This window comes from Rattus rattus, chromosome 15, assembly GCF_011064425.1.
Source record: "Rattus rattus isolate New Zealand chromosome 15, Rrattus_CSIRO_v1, whole genome shotgun sequence".
NCBI lineage: Eukaryota > Metazoa > Chordata > Mammalia > Rodentia > Muridae > Rattus > Rattus rattus.
Window position 1 is genome coordinate 31,412,839 of NC_046168.1, and position 17,085 is coordinate 31,429,923.

General features: G+C 45.3%; 2 protein-coding genes and 1 pseudogene across 4 annotated transcripts in view; 2 read left to right on the forward strand and 1 right to left on the reverse strand.

Moving 5' to 3' along the window:
* Positions 1-3,007, forward strand: part of Ankrd29 (ankyrin repeat domain 29) — a 52,508-nt gene extending 49,501 nt beyond the window's left edge. For all 3 annotated transcript variants that reach the window (XM_032885804.1, XM_032885805.1, XM_032885806.1), the window contains one exon: positions 715-3,007. In XM_032885804.1, the coding sequence (XP_032741695.1) occupies positions 715-822 (108 nt within the window). In that variant the 3' untranslated portion in view covers positions 823-3,007. The remainder of the gene's footprint in view (positions 1-714) is intronic.
* Positions 3,008-10,822: 7,815 nt separating this feature from the next.
* Positions 10,823-14,440, reverse strand: LOC116884955 (annotated as a pseudogene).
* Positions 14,309-17,085, forward strand: part of Npc1 (NPC intracellular cholesterol transporter 1) — a 44,785-nt gene continuing 42,008 nt past the window's right edge. The window contains exon 1 of the mRNA XM_032885343.1: positions 14,309-14,528. Within this exon, the coding sequence (XP_032741234.1) occupies positions 14,472-14,528 (57 nt within the window). The 5' untranslated portion in view covers positions 14,309-14,471. The remainder of the gene's footprint in view (positions 14,529-17,085) is intronic.

Consider the following 17,085-nt stretch of genomic DNA (forward strand, 5'->3'; position numbering starts at 1 on the left):
CAGGGCCTTGCGCTTGCTAGGCAAGTGCTCTACCACTGAGCTAAATCCCCAACCCATGTTCTGTGTCTTATAAAGAACTAAAAGATGTTTGAAGCATCCCCAACAGAGTTAACAGTGAATCTTTAGGGAAGTGGAGATGCCAAGCCTCCGGATTCATCCATTACACTTTATATCTCTAAATCAGTTACCACACTGTACCCTATAATATGAACAAATGAAAATAATAAATGAGGGGCCAGCGAGACGGCTCAGCAGGCAAAGGTGCTTGCCAACGAGCCTGAGGACCTGAGTTCAAGGTCTGGACCGGATGTGGTAGGTCAGAACTGACTCCTTCCCGTAAATTAGAAAATGTGTCTCAAAAATAATAAAAAAGTTGGAATGTGGGCAGAACAAAATCCTGTCCTGAGTGCTCCCTACTGTACAAATCACCTAATATAATAAACTACATATTGTTTACAATTCACTGAACAGCTATTAGATGTAACCTGCTGGACGTGGTGCTGAGAAGCAGTGATTTACAAGACAAAGGCCCTGCCCTCTCTGAGCCTCCAGGACAGTAAAGATCTGGCTAAATATAAAGCCAGCTCAAGCTGAGAGAACATCAGGTGCTACTCTCATTAGGAGACCCAAAGCCTGGAGTGGCTCACCCGCTTTGAGTCCCCAGAATTACACCAGTGGGGGACTGCCCTAATCGCCATCTCATCTTTTTTTCAGGCCAATGAGCTTCCAGCAGAACTAACCAAGAATGAACATATACTGCACCTCCTGAGGCAGAAAGAAGGACCTGGGAAGAATGAACTCGGATCCGTCTTAGACAGATAGGAGCGTGGGCCACAGTGTCCAGAAAGAAATGGTTCCTAATCATGTTGGAAATGAAGAACGAATGTCTGCCCTGTGGGACTGCACATTGTGTGCTAACCCAGGAAGGGCTCAGGGTCCACCTCCCTTTATTTACGGTGGGTTTTCTCGCACTGCCCTGTAACTTGGCCCTGGGGGACGTGGATAGTCACAGATTCCACAGAAACTTTACAAGTATGCTATGGTGAGTCCCTAAGTTCAACTCCAGGTTGGACATGGTTTTAGTGCTAAAAAAGGAAACAAAAGCTTCATTCTTTAAGAGCCAGAGGCCATCCTTCAATGAATCAGTGCATATTTACTTTGTGCTTAGTGTGGCTCTGCTAAAATACAATGCCTCCCTAATAGTTGCATTTGTCCATTCACTCACTGTATTTTCTACCACTCAAGGATCGGTTGTGATTGTTGTGAACCAGTGGATACATAAGCATCTGCTATTTAAGATCCACTTCTGACATTCCACTATGTGCTATGCAAAGATGGGCCGTTAACACACACAAAAAAAGATAAACCGCTTGATGGTAAAACCTCCTCTTTTTCCTAACGTGTAAAGTCACTGTCACACATTGTCAGTGTGCGCAGACGCCAATGGGAAATTGAAAACCCCAACAGCTGCAAACCACAAGTCTCTGTGAGCGTTGACTCCGGTTGCATGGTCTGGAGTCCAATTCCCAAGGCACAAGTGAGGGCACAGTACACTGGGGACTATGGAGCTTCCCACAGCCCAGTCTCTGACACTGACTGTGCACTCACTGGGTGAACTGGGTATGCGTGAGTACTGCTGCTGTCATTGTTACTTCTGGGGACTATCCATAGCAAAGGCAGTTGTTACTATTTATCGGTGCTCATTTATGCATGCTCATGGGTGAACTGGTTCCAGCAAAGAACCACAAGTTCACCAAACTGAGGAGGGTCTAAAGTCGATGCTCAATGTACTTTCAATGGTGTCTAACTGCCTCTGTCGGTGCCTAACTGCATATACAGAAATCAAGCACCCTTCTATAACGCACTATATGAAACACTAACAGCCCTTCTCACGCTTAAACACGTAGCCACTGTTCTTGCTCATACTGTGCTCCAGGTTCCAACCCGTGGTCCCTGTGTAAAGTCATAAAGTCATTAAGATGGAGAGAAAAGTATTCCTAAGAAGGTTTTACTTAACTAACATGCAGTGGGATGAGAAACACTACCTTTAAGTGTGTAAATGCCAAAATGGAACTTTTGAAATCAGAGGACGGTCTCTTAAAAATTGTTTGTGATAACTGCAATCAGACTGATAAGCACTGCTAACAAGGCCAGTGGCAAACTGCACACAGCCCTCAGAGAAGGATGAAGTCTCATGGGCTCTGCAGAAATCCCCAGTCTAATTTCAATAACTGTTAGAAAGCTGTGCGTTGCCACAACACCAGACACAAATATTTTAGTAACTGAAGATCAGTGCCAGTTTCCCCATTGGCAGCCTTTTGCTCAGCAAAGTTATGCAAATACACATTTCCTCCATGGGAATTTTGAAATGCTACATTCCCCTTGAAGGAGAAATTAAAGTGGACTTAAATGTTTTGCAATTTCCCCCTTTATTTAGCCCTACACCAGAACCAGTTGTTTATCACAGGTCCGAAAGAAAACAGTATTGCAAATACCACCACCACCACCACCAACAACAACAACAACAACAGCAACAACAACAACAACCAAAAAAAGCCAAAAGATAGTATCAGAAATGTCATGTTTTTCACTAAAACCTCTTGATATTGACTCGTTCCTCCTATGAACCATTTTAGGGCCATGAAATCAGTTCAGTATCTTTAGCAATACCTAATAAAGACCTTTGTACTGTGTGAAACAGAAGTCTGGATTAACTCGTGATCTAGAGGCAATGATGACGCTATCCACGACAGGCAAGTTGGTTTAGAAGCTACCAAAGACTGAACGAGATGTCTGTTGTTTCAGAAACCGTGTTTCCATTTGCACACATGTAAAGGACTCTTTACCTTAGACTCGTTGGCAATCCAGTCAGCCTTTATCCAAAGGCTTAACATGAGCAGTTCCTCAAACAATCTGTTTAGCTGAACTACAAAAGTTTGCCACTAAATCCATCTGTTTGACAACTCATTCCATGTTATACTTAAAATAAAGTTAATACAATTCCCAAGTTGCCTTTGTTGCCTTTTTATTAGCAGGTGTCATTTCTGTGGCTTTTAAAGCCTCTTTTCATATTTATTGTTTGTGGGCACTGCGGTACTCTTGAAAGTCAGAAAACAATACAGGGGCTTCTCTCTTCCACCGCAGTTTCTGGGAATGGAACTTGGGTCCTCAAGCTTGGCAGAAGGTGTCTTTACCACTGAGCTATTTCACTGGCCCCTGGGTGATTTAGAATGGAATAAAATCTCAGAGTGAGTAATTCAACTCTATTGATAAACAGGCTGGAGTTTAGGATCCCAAACTTAGAGCTCCACTTCACTAAAGAATGAATCAACTATTGTTTCATTTGCTACAAGTACCTGAGCAATTCCCAAGGTTTTCCACTGAGACAAAACTTCCCGGGGTAGCCTGGGGTAGCCACTAAAGACATTCAAGAGAAGGTCCCAGCTTTTGCTGTTATTGCTGGGGCCACTCCTTACCCATCAGCGCTTTGCAAACTTTCCCTTGTGAAATAGCTGACCAGTTTGCAGAACCTGGGGACCAGTTTTATAGCAGGGACATTAGGAATCTACAGAAGACCACCGTGGTGGCTCTGGCTTCCCTCTGCCCCACCCTCCATGACAAGAAGCTACATGTCATCTCACCCTGATGTGGGAGGAATGGCGAGGAGGGAGGGAAGAACAACCCAAATACAGGCTGCTCGGAGGGATGGGGATGCTGCAAACTTGACATGGGCCTGCATTTGACGCAAGACACTGAGTTCCTCACTGCTTAGCAAGGTGGTCATGGTGCAGGAACTGGCCGAATGCCCTAAGTGGTTCCTGGGAGAGGGCCTGGGTCACAGGTTAATAAAAAGCAGATGTTCGTTACAGGATGCTTGGTTGGTAAGGACTTGGTGTAGACAATCTCACTTGCCTACTGACATATGCAGTCGGCGCTGTAGAAACTGATGGGAGTTTGGAAGACAGAACCTGGGCTCTGGCAGCCCAGACTCAGCCATCCATCTTCAAGGAGCCAACTAAAGAAGCAAGGGATAGTGAAAAAGTAAGAGAGGAAGAGTCCCTGTGATCCCCTCCGCTGCCCCGGCACATTTGGGGAGTACTGGCATGAGGCTGAGGTTTAAATAGAGACCAAGAGACTAAGGTCAGTCAGCTCCTGCCCACCACTGCCTGAGCTCCAGTTTGTACTGATAAATGCTTGGGCAATTAGAGTTGTGTGAATCACTTCCTGGACAGGAGTTTCTCCTCTGTCTGGCATCAGAGCTGCAGCCTTTCCATTCTCCCAGCATGAGGATCTGAGGAAATTCCAGTTTGTCTGGGACCATCGTGTTAATAGTTTGTTCACCAAAGTGGGAGATACAAGCTTCTCTCTTAAGAACGTCTTCCAATCCTGCCCTGATAGTGGCGGATGTCATACAGGAAGAGCTGCAATGGGCAATTGAGCTTCCTGGAGATGACCCACTGTTTCGTTTTGTTTGTGTTTGTGTTCGTGGTCTTTTGTTTGTTTGTTTGTTTGTTTGTTTGTTTGTTTTGCTCAGCTGCGATGGGTGTGCCCTGGAGAGGCACAGCCCCAGGGCTTCGTCCCAGGAATGCTTCTGGCTGCTACCTCTGCCTTCCCATGTTTGTCATTGTTGTATTCCTTGTATATCTGGCCTGGTGTGATTGGCCACAGGGAGACACTCGCTGCCTGTAGCCTGGTGTGATTACCTCCTGGGTGATAGCCCACTTTGCTGGACAAGTTTCCTGTGGATCAATATGAAGATGGATTTTCATAAAATAATATTGTTTAGATGGTTTGATAATTTTATGAAACTCCTGATTTGATTTAAATAGTTTAGGTAGTTGATAGAAAGTTTAAAATGGTTTAAGTTGTTTTTCCAGAAAGATATAATAAAGTTAGAATCAAGGCCAGAATGAGCCCCCTCCTTGTAGAATAGGAAACAAAGGCTGCATAGGTGAGGAAGGAGCAGTGATGCTCATGCGTTACAAGCATGGAACTGTACCAGTGAGAAACACAGGCTTGGAGCAGTTAATGATCAAAGAAAGCATTTCATTCTAGGTTGGGTCTGAGTTCCTAGATCTTGGGATCTAGGGATGTAGCCACAAGTTTCAGTGTGCACCATGAGAAGACGGGATTATGAATAAAGATTAAATAACTCTATTACAAATATAAGAATGGAGAATGGATGATTGACCAATTTAGCTGAAGAAGATTTCAGAAATAAGACATAAGATAGATGATGTTCTATTTCTTGGTAAATACAAATCATTGTCAGCGAAGCATCAGAAAAAAATTCGCTACTTTAGACTGGCTTCATAAACTTTGTTAATCAATAACAAAAGAATTATTGCTTTGGGCTTACGCTGAACTTGTGGAGAGAAAGATAGGTGGGAAATGTTTAGTTTCGAAAGAAGAATACATAATCAATAATCCTGTTGTAATTTCCTTTTGTGTAATGACTTTAATCTGTTTTTGAAGAATATGTTTCAAAGAGTATGTAACTTAATGGCTATGAGGTAATCTTTTTCTTACATAGAGAACCTTGTCTTAGATGGTATAAAACGGCTAAGAGAAAAAATAAAGTTGTCGGAGTCAACTCTTTGGAGTCTGCTCCATCAATCAAACCTGTATCTGTGTATATGTGAGTATGTGTGAAGTTTGTTGGAACCTGCTCATTGGTGATTTGTTCCATCCATCCATAAAGTGCATGTAAAGTTGGTTGGAGCTTTGCTTCACCCACCCAAAGTAAAAAATATGTGTGTGTGTGTGTGTGTGTGTGTGTGTGTGTCTGTGTGTGTGTGTGTCTGTGTGTGTGTTTGATTTTTCCCCCCTTTTTGCTGGCCTCAGAGAATTAAGTTTTTTTCCCTCAGAAGCCTGCTGAGTGACCACTCACTGACTCCACACTCTGCCCTCCTCCTTTTACCTGTGGTATGGAAGCTGGCTTTCGCAGGATAGTTACATCATCAGTGTATTACGACTGAGAGAACTTACATAACGGGAGAATTTTCTTACCATGATTTTCCATGTCGGTTTCACACACCGGCTCATGTCCTTCTGTCTGCTTACACCTCAACATATTGTCAAACACAGCAAAAGTAAAGAGGTACATGGTTCTGAGTTTAGAGTTTGGTCTGCTGCGGTACAACTCATGTCGAGGCTTAATTCCTCAACAGAACAGTATTGAATTGCTGGGATCCTTTAGGAGATAGGGACTACTATGAGGTGACTGGTCCGTGACAACCCTCATGAAGGGTTTAGTGTTGGTCTCATGTGTGGGTTGGATCTCCAAGGACTAGATTAATTTTCAAGAAAAAAGTTGTTGCAGAGAAGGTGCCTCCTTCCCAGGAAGAAAGCTTCCCCTCTTGTAAGCTCTTCATCACATATTGAGAAACACTTACCTGTGTTCCCTCTATGTGATGCCGCCTGCCATGTTTGGTAGAACTGGAAAGCTCGCACCGTGACTTACACAGGCAAGACTGCCAATCTCGGATTTTGAGCTTCCAAACAGTGACCTCCTTTCTTTATAAAATCCAGCATAGGCTTGTCTCAAACTTAGATGACCCTGAGTTCCTAATCTTCCTAAGATTAGTGCTGGTGTTACAAACATAAACCATGATGCCCACATACCATGAACATGCTTGACCATATCTATGCTCAACATACATCCTCAATTCTTTGAAGTTCTGTAATAAGACTTCTTCTATTCTTAGATTTTTTTTTATTTTTATTTTTTTTTCTATTCTTAGATTTTAAAATATTGTTATATATGTTTTAGTATTTTGCCAACAGAGAGGTATCTGCATCACATGCATGACTGGTGTACGCAGAGACCAGAAGAAGTTGTTGGATCCCCTGAAACTGGAATTGCCCATGCTGGTGCTGGAAGCTGAACCAGTGTACTCTGCAAGAACAAGTGCTCTTAACTGCCAAGCCATCTCTGTAGCCACTGCTTCTTCAATACGACTTTTAAATTCAGTTTTAAGCACATTCCACTTAAAACAGCTTATATCTACAACATGTGACTTCGGTGTCAGAAGCTATGACTGACTTAGAAATGGGGCATTGATGCTCAGACAGTTTTTTACTCACCCCATTATGGGTACTGAAGTCTGGTTAAACCGGTCATGGGCTATGGTGTACTCCACTCAGACAGGGCACTCTCAGTGTTGGGGAAAGCTCACAATTTAGCGGTTGGACTTGCAAACGGATGCAACAGAGTTCCACCACTCACACAACACGTTTTCCTTTGATTAGGGTGGAAACAAGCAAGCACAAGGGAAGGTTTAGTCGCCTGGAACTGGACTTAGGTTGTGTTATGGGCATGTGCACACACACACACACACACACACACACACACACACACACATCTCTTAATAAAAAGCATTTGGCATGATTCTAGTATCATTCATCTGATGATTGATCAAGTTAGTGGCATGTTAGAGGGTGCAGGAGCCTAATTATGGTAACCATGAGAAATAATATTGGAAAGCCAAGAAGGGGAAAGCCATCTTAGTCATAGACACCAGACAAAGTTTGTTGGAGAAATTTTGTCTATTTCTCTATGTGCATCACCAGTATGGTTGTCAATAGTATGAGAGAAAACAGATATTAGAACAGTACACTTCGGAAAACTGCTAACAGCTTCTAAGATTGTGCTTATATAACAGGTAGTCTATAGTTGTTCTGTTCGTAGAAGCTTTGTTCTCAGTTCTCCCATTTCTTGGTCAATTTCTGCTCATTTTTTTTTTGCTGTAATATTAGTAGTTTTTAAATTACACCAGCTATTTTAGAAACATCTGTTTGTAGTTCAACAACAACTCCTGCAGCAGGTAACAGAGAGGCCATGGTGGCAGATGCAGTGGCATCCAATAGATATAAGGAACCACGGCAACTCTCAGGCAAAGCTCTTGTAACTCTGTTCACCGATTGTAGAGATTTGCTGAGTGAAAGAGGTGTAATGTGTCCTAGCCCAGATAAACTCTTATACACAGCAGGGCATGTAGAATAAGCATCATGCTCACAGAAAAAGTCTATCCTAAGGACAACTGTTTACTGATGGGGAGGGTGGGGTGACAAGTGGAATTACACTAAGAAGGAACCTTAGTGCAATCGAAACAGATAGTGGAGAAAAAAGACATTGTTAATGAGAACATTAGTCACAGCTTTGAAAACATCAGTGGGGGCATGGTCCATTTTGTCCCTTGTTATCCTTGTGTAACTTGCGTATGAAACCTCGATTTCATACAAATTCCTTTTTAAGAACCCAGGAATAGAAGGATCTCCTCTGACACAGAAGAAGTTCTCTTCTTGGGTTTTTAGTGCTAGATGGGGCCAGAGATTAACTCCATGTTACGAGTTACAGACAGGGTTCCTCTAGGAATGTTAAGCTCAATCACTTTTCCTTCTTATTTTAACACACCTATAATTTCTGCTCTCAGAACCTTTTAAAGAATATTTTATTATGTTGAAGTCTGCATTATTATGTCTAGATTGGTCAGTTAGATCAGTCCATCCCAAGGCCGTTCGGTCCCCTTCTTTTGTCTAAACTATGACCCTATTACATAAAAACAATCTTTTGCACGGCAAGACAATATCAGGGTGTTGCCTATGAGAGTGGTGACTTTTATTTCCCCTGTCAGGATACATTTAGGTTCTGTTTGCCTGGGTTGAAAATAAGACAGTAAAACTGTTAGCCACAGGACAATCATGGTCCTATGATTGACAGCAAGAGCCTAATATTTAGTGTTATGTTAGACAGTTAAAACTTAGAAAGTTTTTATGGACAGGAAACCGGGAAGGGGAATAACATTTGAAATGTAAGTAAAGAAATATATCTAATAAAAAAATTAAAAAAAAAGAACTCTGTGAAAACACTAACTGTGAAAGGAAATGAATAAAGAAAACCTAAACAGAGGAAAAAAACTTAGAAAGTTTGATTTTTGGTGGTCTTTTTCAGTTACTTTCCTCTTCTGTGGCTTCCTCAGGTGCCTGCCTCCTTGAGATGTAAGTGATGAGTCCAGGCAGGAACACCAGCAATCTGGATAGTCAAGATGTAAGGTCCTTTCCATCTAGGTCCAAGATGGTCAGTCTTGAAGTTGCTGAACAATACAGCTGTGGCTGAAATGGGTGGTCAGGAGGGTGAAACCCAACAGGTTGAGAACTCTGGACATGAGGGAAACCTTATCCAAGGTTAATTGCAATCCTTTTAAGGATTAAGAGATTGGAGCAATCCGATAACAGCCGAGCTTGTACCCGAGGGGTCATGGGAGGTGGTTGCCCATGTAGTATTTTGTTATAGAGTGAACTTTTCTTGGTAAGGGGTACAGTAAACCCCGAGAAGGGCTTGATGAATGGGGTCAACACAGTTACCACCAGTCTCAAGAGTACATTTAGCTAAAATCACCTTTAAAGTTCTAGTCATCCTCTCTACTGTCCCTGAGCTGAGGATGATACAACAAAGTGTAGTCATAGATGGATTACTCAGGGTCATTGTCCAGCAGCAGGACTGATGGGAAAGCATTTATCAAAGGTCAGTCTGCTCTTAGCTAACAGGAGGGCTGAACACCGATTCAGAGAGTCATTTGACACCCATCAGTTGTTGACTTCTCTCAGCAGGGTTTCCACAGAGTGAGTGTGGACCTGTTCCTGTTACAGTTGGGTCCCCTGTGAGCTTGTCAGCTTCTTCTACAAGGATTTTGGTAGCTGCAATGGCTCTTGAGATGGGGGCATCTCAGGGCTTCAGGGTCCGGTCTCTTTGAAACGTAAGCTATTGGCCTTTTCTGGGGACACAGAGTCTGAGTAAGGACTCCCTTTCTTTTTGGACATAAAAATGAAAGGACTTGGAGACATCAGGGAGAGCTTGAGCTGGGGCCTGTGTAAGGTTCTCTTTTAAGTTCTTAAAGGAATGTTCATGTTCCTCAGTCCATTCCCTTCGAGTGTTACCCCAGCCATAGCAGAGTACAAGGGTTGGCAATTTCAGCAAACCCAGGTATCCAAAGATGATGATACCCAACAGCTCCCAGAAACTCTCCCACTCGTCTCCTAGTGGTTGGAGCTGGAATGTGCATTACGGCCACCATGCGGACCTGGAACAGCAGTCTTTCCCCTTCTCTCAGTTCATATCCCAAAGCAAGTAACTTAGAGTGGGAAAACTTGAGCTTTTTTTAAAAAAAAAACAAAAAACAAAAAACTCTGTAGCGTAACTGGGCTAGAGTTTCCAAAAGGCCTCTGGTGGCTCTCAATCAGTTCTCATTGTTAGTGACCAATAGTAAACCATCCATGTACTGAAGCAAGCTCACCTCACAGTACTTAGTGAAGAAGAGACCTAAATACTGGTTGAATGCTTCATCAAAGAAGCACTTTAGAAACCTTGTGACAGTCTGGCCCCGGTGAGTTGTCCTGATGTCCCAGCTCAGGGTTGACCAATTCAAATGACCAAGCATCCTGGTTCCCTACTCTCCTAATGCCTGTGAGACAGATGTTTACAGCAGGTCAGCAGGCGGAAGCCGAGAGGCCAGTCTTCTACCTGAAAGGGCTGCACTCTGGAGTCTGTTCTCTACGCCCTTCCTCACGGCCTAACCTAGGTACAGCTGAAACTACCAACTCCAAACTACTACACAGTACTCATTTCTCTCTGTCCTGTTGGTTTAAGTAAATACAACTTACTTCTAACATATTCAGAAAAACACTTAAGCCTCAAGGTCCCCAGTGATTTGGAGTACTGACCTAACTCCACCCTGACACTTCCCACAGAAGTAACGCTTTATTAATGAGAGGTCTCCGTGAGCTGCTGTGAGGACCTACGCACACACAACACTGATACCAGTCACTGTTCACGTGGTTTACTCTTCAGGCCGTCCTTTGCCATCAGTCAGCTTTAACTAGGCAGAGTCCAGCAGGAAAGTGCATGGTGCCCAGATCCACCATCTCTTAGGCTGCTACTGTTTTCTCTTCTTTACTGAAAGGGTGCACTGAGCCAGGCTTTACCCATGACAGGCCAGCAACATGAACACCTTTATTGTGCTGTTCGGCAGGCTTCTTCTGAGTCAGCATCTTTTCTCTGGCCTCATCATGTACAGAAGGGTTCCATGGAGAAAAGCTAATGGCATACAGGTCTTCCGTCATCAGCTGGTCAAACAGACGAGCAGTGCACGCTTTAACACTGTCAAACACTTTACGTAATGTCTTTTTCATACAGTACTGCAGCCTCTGGGTTTAGGGGGCTTGTTGTGTAGATCGTGTAGAAGACTCTCCTCGCATACATTAACACCTGCCATATATGAGTATGGTTCCGCCTCCACTTTGCAAATGCTCTTTTCACCTCCAGCTCACCTGAGGTGGGAGCAACTAGCGGGTGACAGGCGGGGATATCAAACAGCAAGAGTGGACGGTTGCCATCTGGATAGTCACCAGGAATATACACCATAAATTTGAATACGCCCTCCTGATACAGCCTGTGCCCTATGATTATTACTCCAAACCACACGAATGCAGAGCGATAAGATGGCTATACGTAGATTCCTAGCAGCTTCTGCTTCACTACCAATGTAAATTCTGCAAGAAGCGAACATTCCAGGTAGAAGGGTCTGTAAGGGTGTGGGTGCCATTGGTTGACTGCACTGCTGGGGCAGGTGATGTAAGCTTCGCTATGGGCAGAACATTTTTGGGAATAAAAGGAGCTGGTTTTGGGGTGCACTTCGTGGAGGACTGGTTTTCACATCTCCTGCTAATGTCTTCACTTTCAGTTCTTTTGCACCCAGAGTCCGCAGACATGCTCCACAAAGGGTTAATATCATGTACTACAAGCAAAGAACTTCAGTGCTGTGCCATCAAACTCTTCTGCTCTCAGCATTCACGCTGCTATGTGGTCCAGGTTAGTCAGGAATTCAGGATACAGCCCAGACTGGCCTCAAACACCCAATCTTCCTGCCTCTGCCTTAAACTGCGGGGGAATACAGGTAACAGGCATTTCTATCCTGAGGAGGTACAAGGCTGGCACCTGGCCCAGAAGGTAGTTGGAAGATGGCTGGGCCCATGAGTCTGCAGCCGAGGTCGAGAGCCTGGGGCTTCATGGCAGCCCCTCACACAGTGACGGGACCCAGCATGAACAGACCCCCACTGTACATTTCAGAAGGACTTACCTAATAGTCACAAGGACATTAGCCAAACACAGAGGTGGGTGATACAGTTAGGGAGCCTGAAACAATTTGACTATGACCCTGCAACTTTCTAGCGCTCCATAAACACAGACGTTTGTTTTTTAAACTATTTATTGATTCTTTGTGAGTTTCATATCATGCACCCCAGTCCTGCTCATCTCCCCGTCCCCTCATATCTGCCCTTCGTCCTTGCAACTTCCCTCCACACTGAATAAAACACACACAAACACACAACAACAACAACAACAACAACAACAAAGTGTAGAAAACATCTCACCGTGGAAGCTGTGGTGTCACAGTGGGTCCACAGTGTAACCCCTCGGTCCACACAGCTTCACTTGCACATGTTCCTTGCAATGAGTCATTGGTCTAGTTCTGAGAACTCTGGCTTCTGTGACTCCATCAATATTGGATTCTCATGGGGCCTCCTCCCTGTTTTCCTGTTGTTGTCCTGTGTCATGAGATCCTACAGCTCTGGATCAGCAGGACTGGCCCCTTCACACGTCCCAACCATTCAAGGATGATATAGATTTTGCGAGGGCCAACTCAGAGCACTGGATCTGGGCCTGGGTGGTAGCTGAGCTGGTCAGTGCACTGACTTTCCTTACCTGCACCACCAGGATGAACTCCCCAGCGACGCCACCCAATGCCACCATCAATAGGAGGCAGGGTCAGCCCTCATGCCTTTGGGCCCAGCTCACCCACACCTACAGAGCCAACTTCACTGTGCTGCCCAGGGACAGCTCTCCCAAGAGCTACAGCCATGGAGGGAGTAGGGGTAGCTCTCCTACTCTCCTGCCCTCTGGACCAGCTCTCCAGAAAACACGAAAGTTTTTTATCGGTCAATCAGCCTTGCAGAGTGTTTTACATGGGTGAAGTTTCTTTCTGGGAACTTCTTTCTGTTCATGCCTTTCTCCTTCTTCATAAGGAAAATGATCAATAGCTTTTAGACGTTTGTAATGCAGTACCAAGAGGAGACAGAGCGTACCAGAAGAGTCAAGGATTTGCAGAATCTAGGCAAGTTCGGGAATATAAGGACATCTAGGAAAGAAAAAGTGGTGGTGGTCTTGTGAGAGCAAAAAGCTTCTGTTTTGGGACTCAACCATATTAAAATAATTTTCACCAAGAGAAAAAAGTCTTAAGAAGAGAAAATACAGAATAGTGATTTCCGTCATGGTGGAATTATAAGTAATTTTTAAAAATTTAAGTGATTTTTGGGGCTGGGGATTTAGCTCAGTGGTAGAGCACTTACCTAGGAAGCTCAAGGCCCTGGGTTTGGTCCCCAGCTCCGAAAAAAAAGAACGGAAAAAAAAATTTAAGTGATTTTTAAAAAATTCTTACTAAATCTGTGCATTTTCTATTTCTACCATAAGCATAGGTTCACTGCTAGACGCGTCGCGGCCGGTAGGTGGTGCAGTTTTGCGCTTTCTCAAACCTGATTTGTTAGCAGTAAACAGATCCCGTATCTGAAGCGCCCCCACAGTGCGCTATCAGATCACAACAAGGTCAGGCCACCACTGGTCACTGCCTGGGGCCTTGGCTAGAAAACACTCCAACACCGATCCCTTTTAGGTAACTGGGCTTGGGAGCGGTTGATCAGAGTACTTATTGGAGCCTAAACAAACAGAGATTAAAATGTCCGAGTGATCCGAGGAACGGGTTCTTAATTATGAAAATTGCCTCAAAATACTTCGTACTAAAACCTTCTTGCCTAACCTCTCCAACCCAGCAAAAGGAGGGGAAAAAAGAAAAAAAAGGAGGGGAACAGTAAGTTAAAACACGAAAGTCGAACGTTGTTGGAATGAGTCCAGAATATTCATCCCAGATGGATTTTAAAAGTGCAGCTTCCCAGGTGTGAAAGATGCCAGCACCGCACCAAGGGGTGCGCAGGAACAGCGCGGTACAAAAGAGCGGGACTACTTCCCGGGGAGGTCGCCTGCCTGCTTGGCTTTGGCTGGGGGTCCTAATACCTGCATCTAGGACACGCCCACACAGGGCGGGGCTACGCAGACCACCGAGAAGGGGCGGGTGAGCAGGTCGGTAGAGGGCGCTGGCAGACGTGGCTCGCCAAAGGGATCGGCCCAGCTATGCGCTCTAAGCCCCGCCCCTGAGCATTCAGCCCCGCCCCCGGGAGGGTCTGAGAGGCAGCAGCCCTGACACCGCCTCCGTTCTTCCTGCCTTGCGCGCGCAGCCCGCCTGCTCCTACCCTCTCCTTGGTCAGGCGCCGGTCCCGAAACCACCCGGCCAGTGCTGTGGCGCTCGGGTCGCGGTGCACTGCGAGCCATACCGAGAGGTGTAGCCCCGCGCGGCGACAGCATGGGCGCGCACCACCCGGCCCTCGGCCTCCTGCTGCTGCTGCTGTGCCCTGCGCAGGTGAGCAGCTTCCAAAGACCCCGGCGGGCTGGGCGGGACGCGGCGGGGCCGTGCGGCGGCTCCGGAGACCCCCGGCGCGGGAGCTGAGGGCGAGGGGAAGTTGGTCTTCCGGTGAAGCTCTGGAGGTCGCCTTCTCTCCTCCTGTGTCTGTCCACGCTCACGCTGTGCTGTGTTCTGGGAGAGGGTGACAGCTGGGGCCTCTGTTTGACTAGCTTTGAGCTATTCCAGCGGTGGTCACCTGATTTAGGATGTGGAATTGGAGGGACAATGAGCTTAGATAGGGACTTTGCTGGTTGTTAGCCATTTTAACAAAACAGATTCTACATGCACACGAACTCTTAAGTTTTCTTAGCTCCGACTGTATTATTGCTCCTTGTCTCCAGATGATGGAGGTGGGGGAGAACAAAACTCGGGTACCAAATTGAAGCAGTCTTCAGTACTTTAAAGAATGCGGGTTGCCTCTTACCACGTTCATTTTAATGTTTCAGAAAACTGAGGCTCACAAATCCAGTTGTTTGATTTCCCGTTCCCACAATTAGCCAGGGGCAGGATGACACTTGGCACAGCTACTCACTTCCCTCCTCTGGCTTTTCCTTGCTGTGGCCAACTTGGGTATGGGTGTGTCACTACTGTTTGTGTGTCTACAGTTTTCTCATTGGAAAGTGGGTGTGTGTTTGGGGGATGCCTACGGAGGGGTGCTAATTAACCCCCTTAGTCATGAGAATGACTCAGTCAGTGGAAACCCTGCCCTTGTGGCCACTAACGCCCCTCTAATGGACTCGGGTTATGACAGTGTCATGAATTAGAAGTCAGAGCAGATGAAGGGATTCCCTGGTCTAGGAAGCTTACCCTTTGCTCTTTAAATCTCTATGAAGTGCTCAAAAGGGCCAAAGTGTATACATACCAGGCTAAACCCAGAGTGAGGTAAAGCAGGAGTTGTTTGGGGCAGGCCAACCCTTGCCATCTCTGATTTAGGTGTTTGACTCAGCCCTTGATTTTTTTTTATTTTTGTAAAGATGATAAACACCTTTCCATTTCTGAGGTGAAGTTACTTCATTTCCCTGCCTGATGTAGTACCTAAAGTCTGCATTTTGTTTTCTGTAGAGTTTTAACTCACGACCTAGTCTGCAGACTTCTTCACATTATAAAGTGGCTTAAACTTATCTCTGCTTCTCTTTTACCTCAAGGCAACCTTCAAAATAGATATGCAATGATCTCCCCTTCTAAAGCATTTGAAGGGGGTTGGGGATTTAAAAAGCTCAGTGGTAGAGCAGCTTGCCTAGCAAGCACAAGGCCCTGGGTTCGGTCCCCAGCTCCAGAAAAAAAAGAAAAGAAAAAAAAAAAAAGTATACTAAAGCGTTTGAAGTAGACCAGAGCTGATTCTCTTGCAAAATGCCTGAATGTCTTCCCACGTCGTAATTAAAACACGCCCATTGTTTTACTGTGCTATCTAGAGGCTCGGGGCAGCTGAACAGGTGGGGGTGGGGCATGTGGTTTTGGAACCAGCAGTCATGGCTGCAGCTGGTCAGGTTTCAGTCTGCGCACCAACCAGTAAAGCTAAGTTTGGAGATTAGAGGCAGCTGTCCTTTGGAAGATCAAAAATGCCTTAGGAGAGATTTTTGGTTTTCTTAAAATTTTCTACTTACAGGTGACGGCCTAGTATTGCCAAGTTGAATGTTCTGTTTCTCTGTTTCGTTTTGGCTCTTTTGTGTGTCGTGCAGTAGGACACAGGTTCTGGCTGTCACTGTGTTGCCCAGGTGTCCCTGAGTCCTGCTTCAGCCCCCTAAGTGCTGGAATTATGGGTATGAGCCAGAGCACCAGCTCAGAGAGCTTGTTTTTAATAGCGTGTTTGCAGTCATCATGGTGTGCATGCCTCTAATCGGAGCCCTGGGGAGGCAGAGTCAGGGGGATCACTTAAGTTTGAGGCCGACTTGTTCTGCCTAGCAAGTCCTAAGCCAGTCAGGTCATAGACCCTGCCTACACTAAACCGCCCACCTGTGTCCATCCAAGTAATTCGTGGCAGTTTGGGGAAATAGTCCTGTCTTTCCTGACTGTCTTTGTCCCCCCACCTTGAGGAGGAACTTGGAATTCGTTGAGGTCGGAACTCATTAAACACTTAAGTGGCTTTTTCAGAGGTAATCTGGCATGGGTTAATCTTTTGGCCTTAGGGGAGTGGAGTGGGTACCTGTAATCTTTTCCAGCCTTGGTCCACCAGTCGGAATGATAGCGGAAGATTTGATAACAGATTATTAACTGAAAAAGGAAGGGGATCTTTTTTTCTTTTTCTTTTTCACAAGCGGGTAAAGAGCAAAGGGATTTGCTGAATAGAACTTTGTATTTCTCCCATTTGTATTACGCAGAACAAAGAGTCCCTCTGTGGAGAGAGGCATAGGCACCCTGTCCTGGGCAGTCCAGCTCACCCCACTGTTAGTGTAAGACTCAAAGTGAGCCTTAGTTACCACCCGCAAATGAGACTCGAGTACGTGAGTTCGGTGCAGAAGCCAGCATGCTGGGGTCGTCCTGCACCCAGAGGAGAGGCGACCCCTTCTCTTTCTTT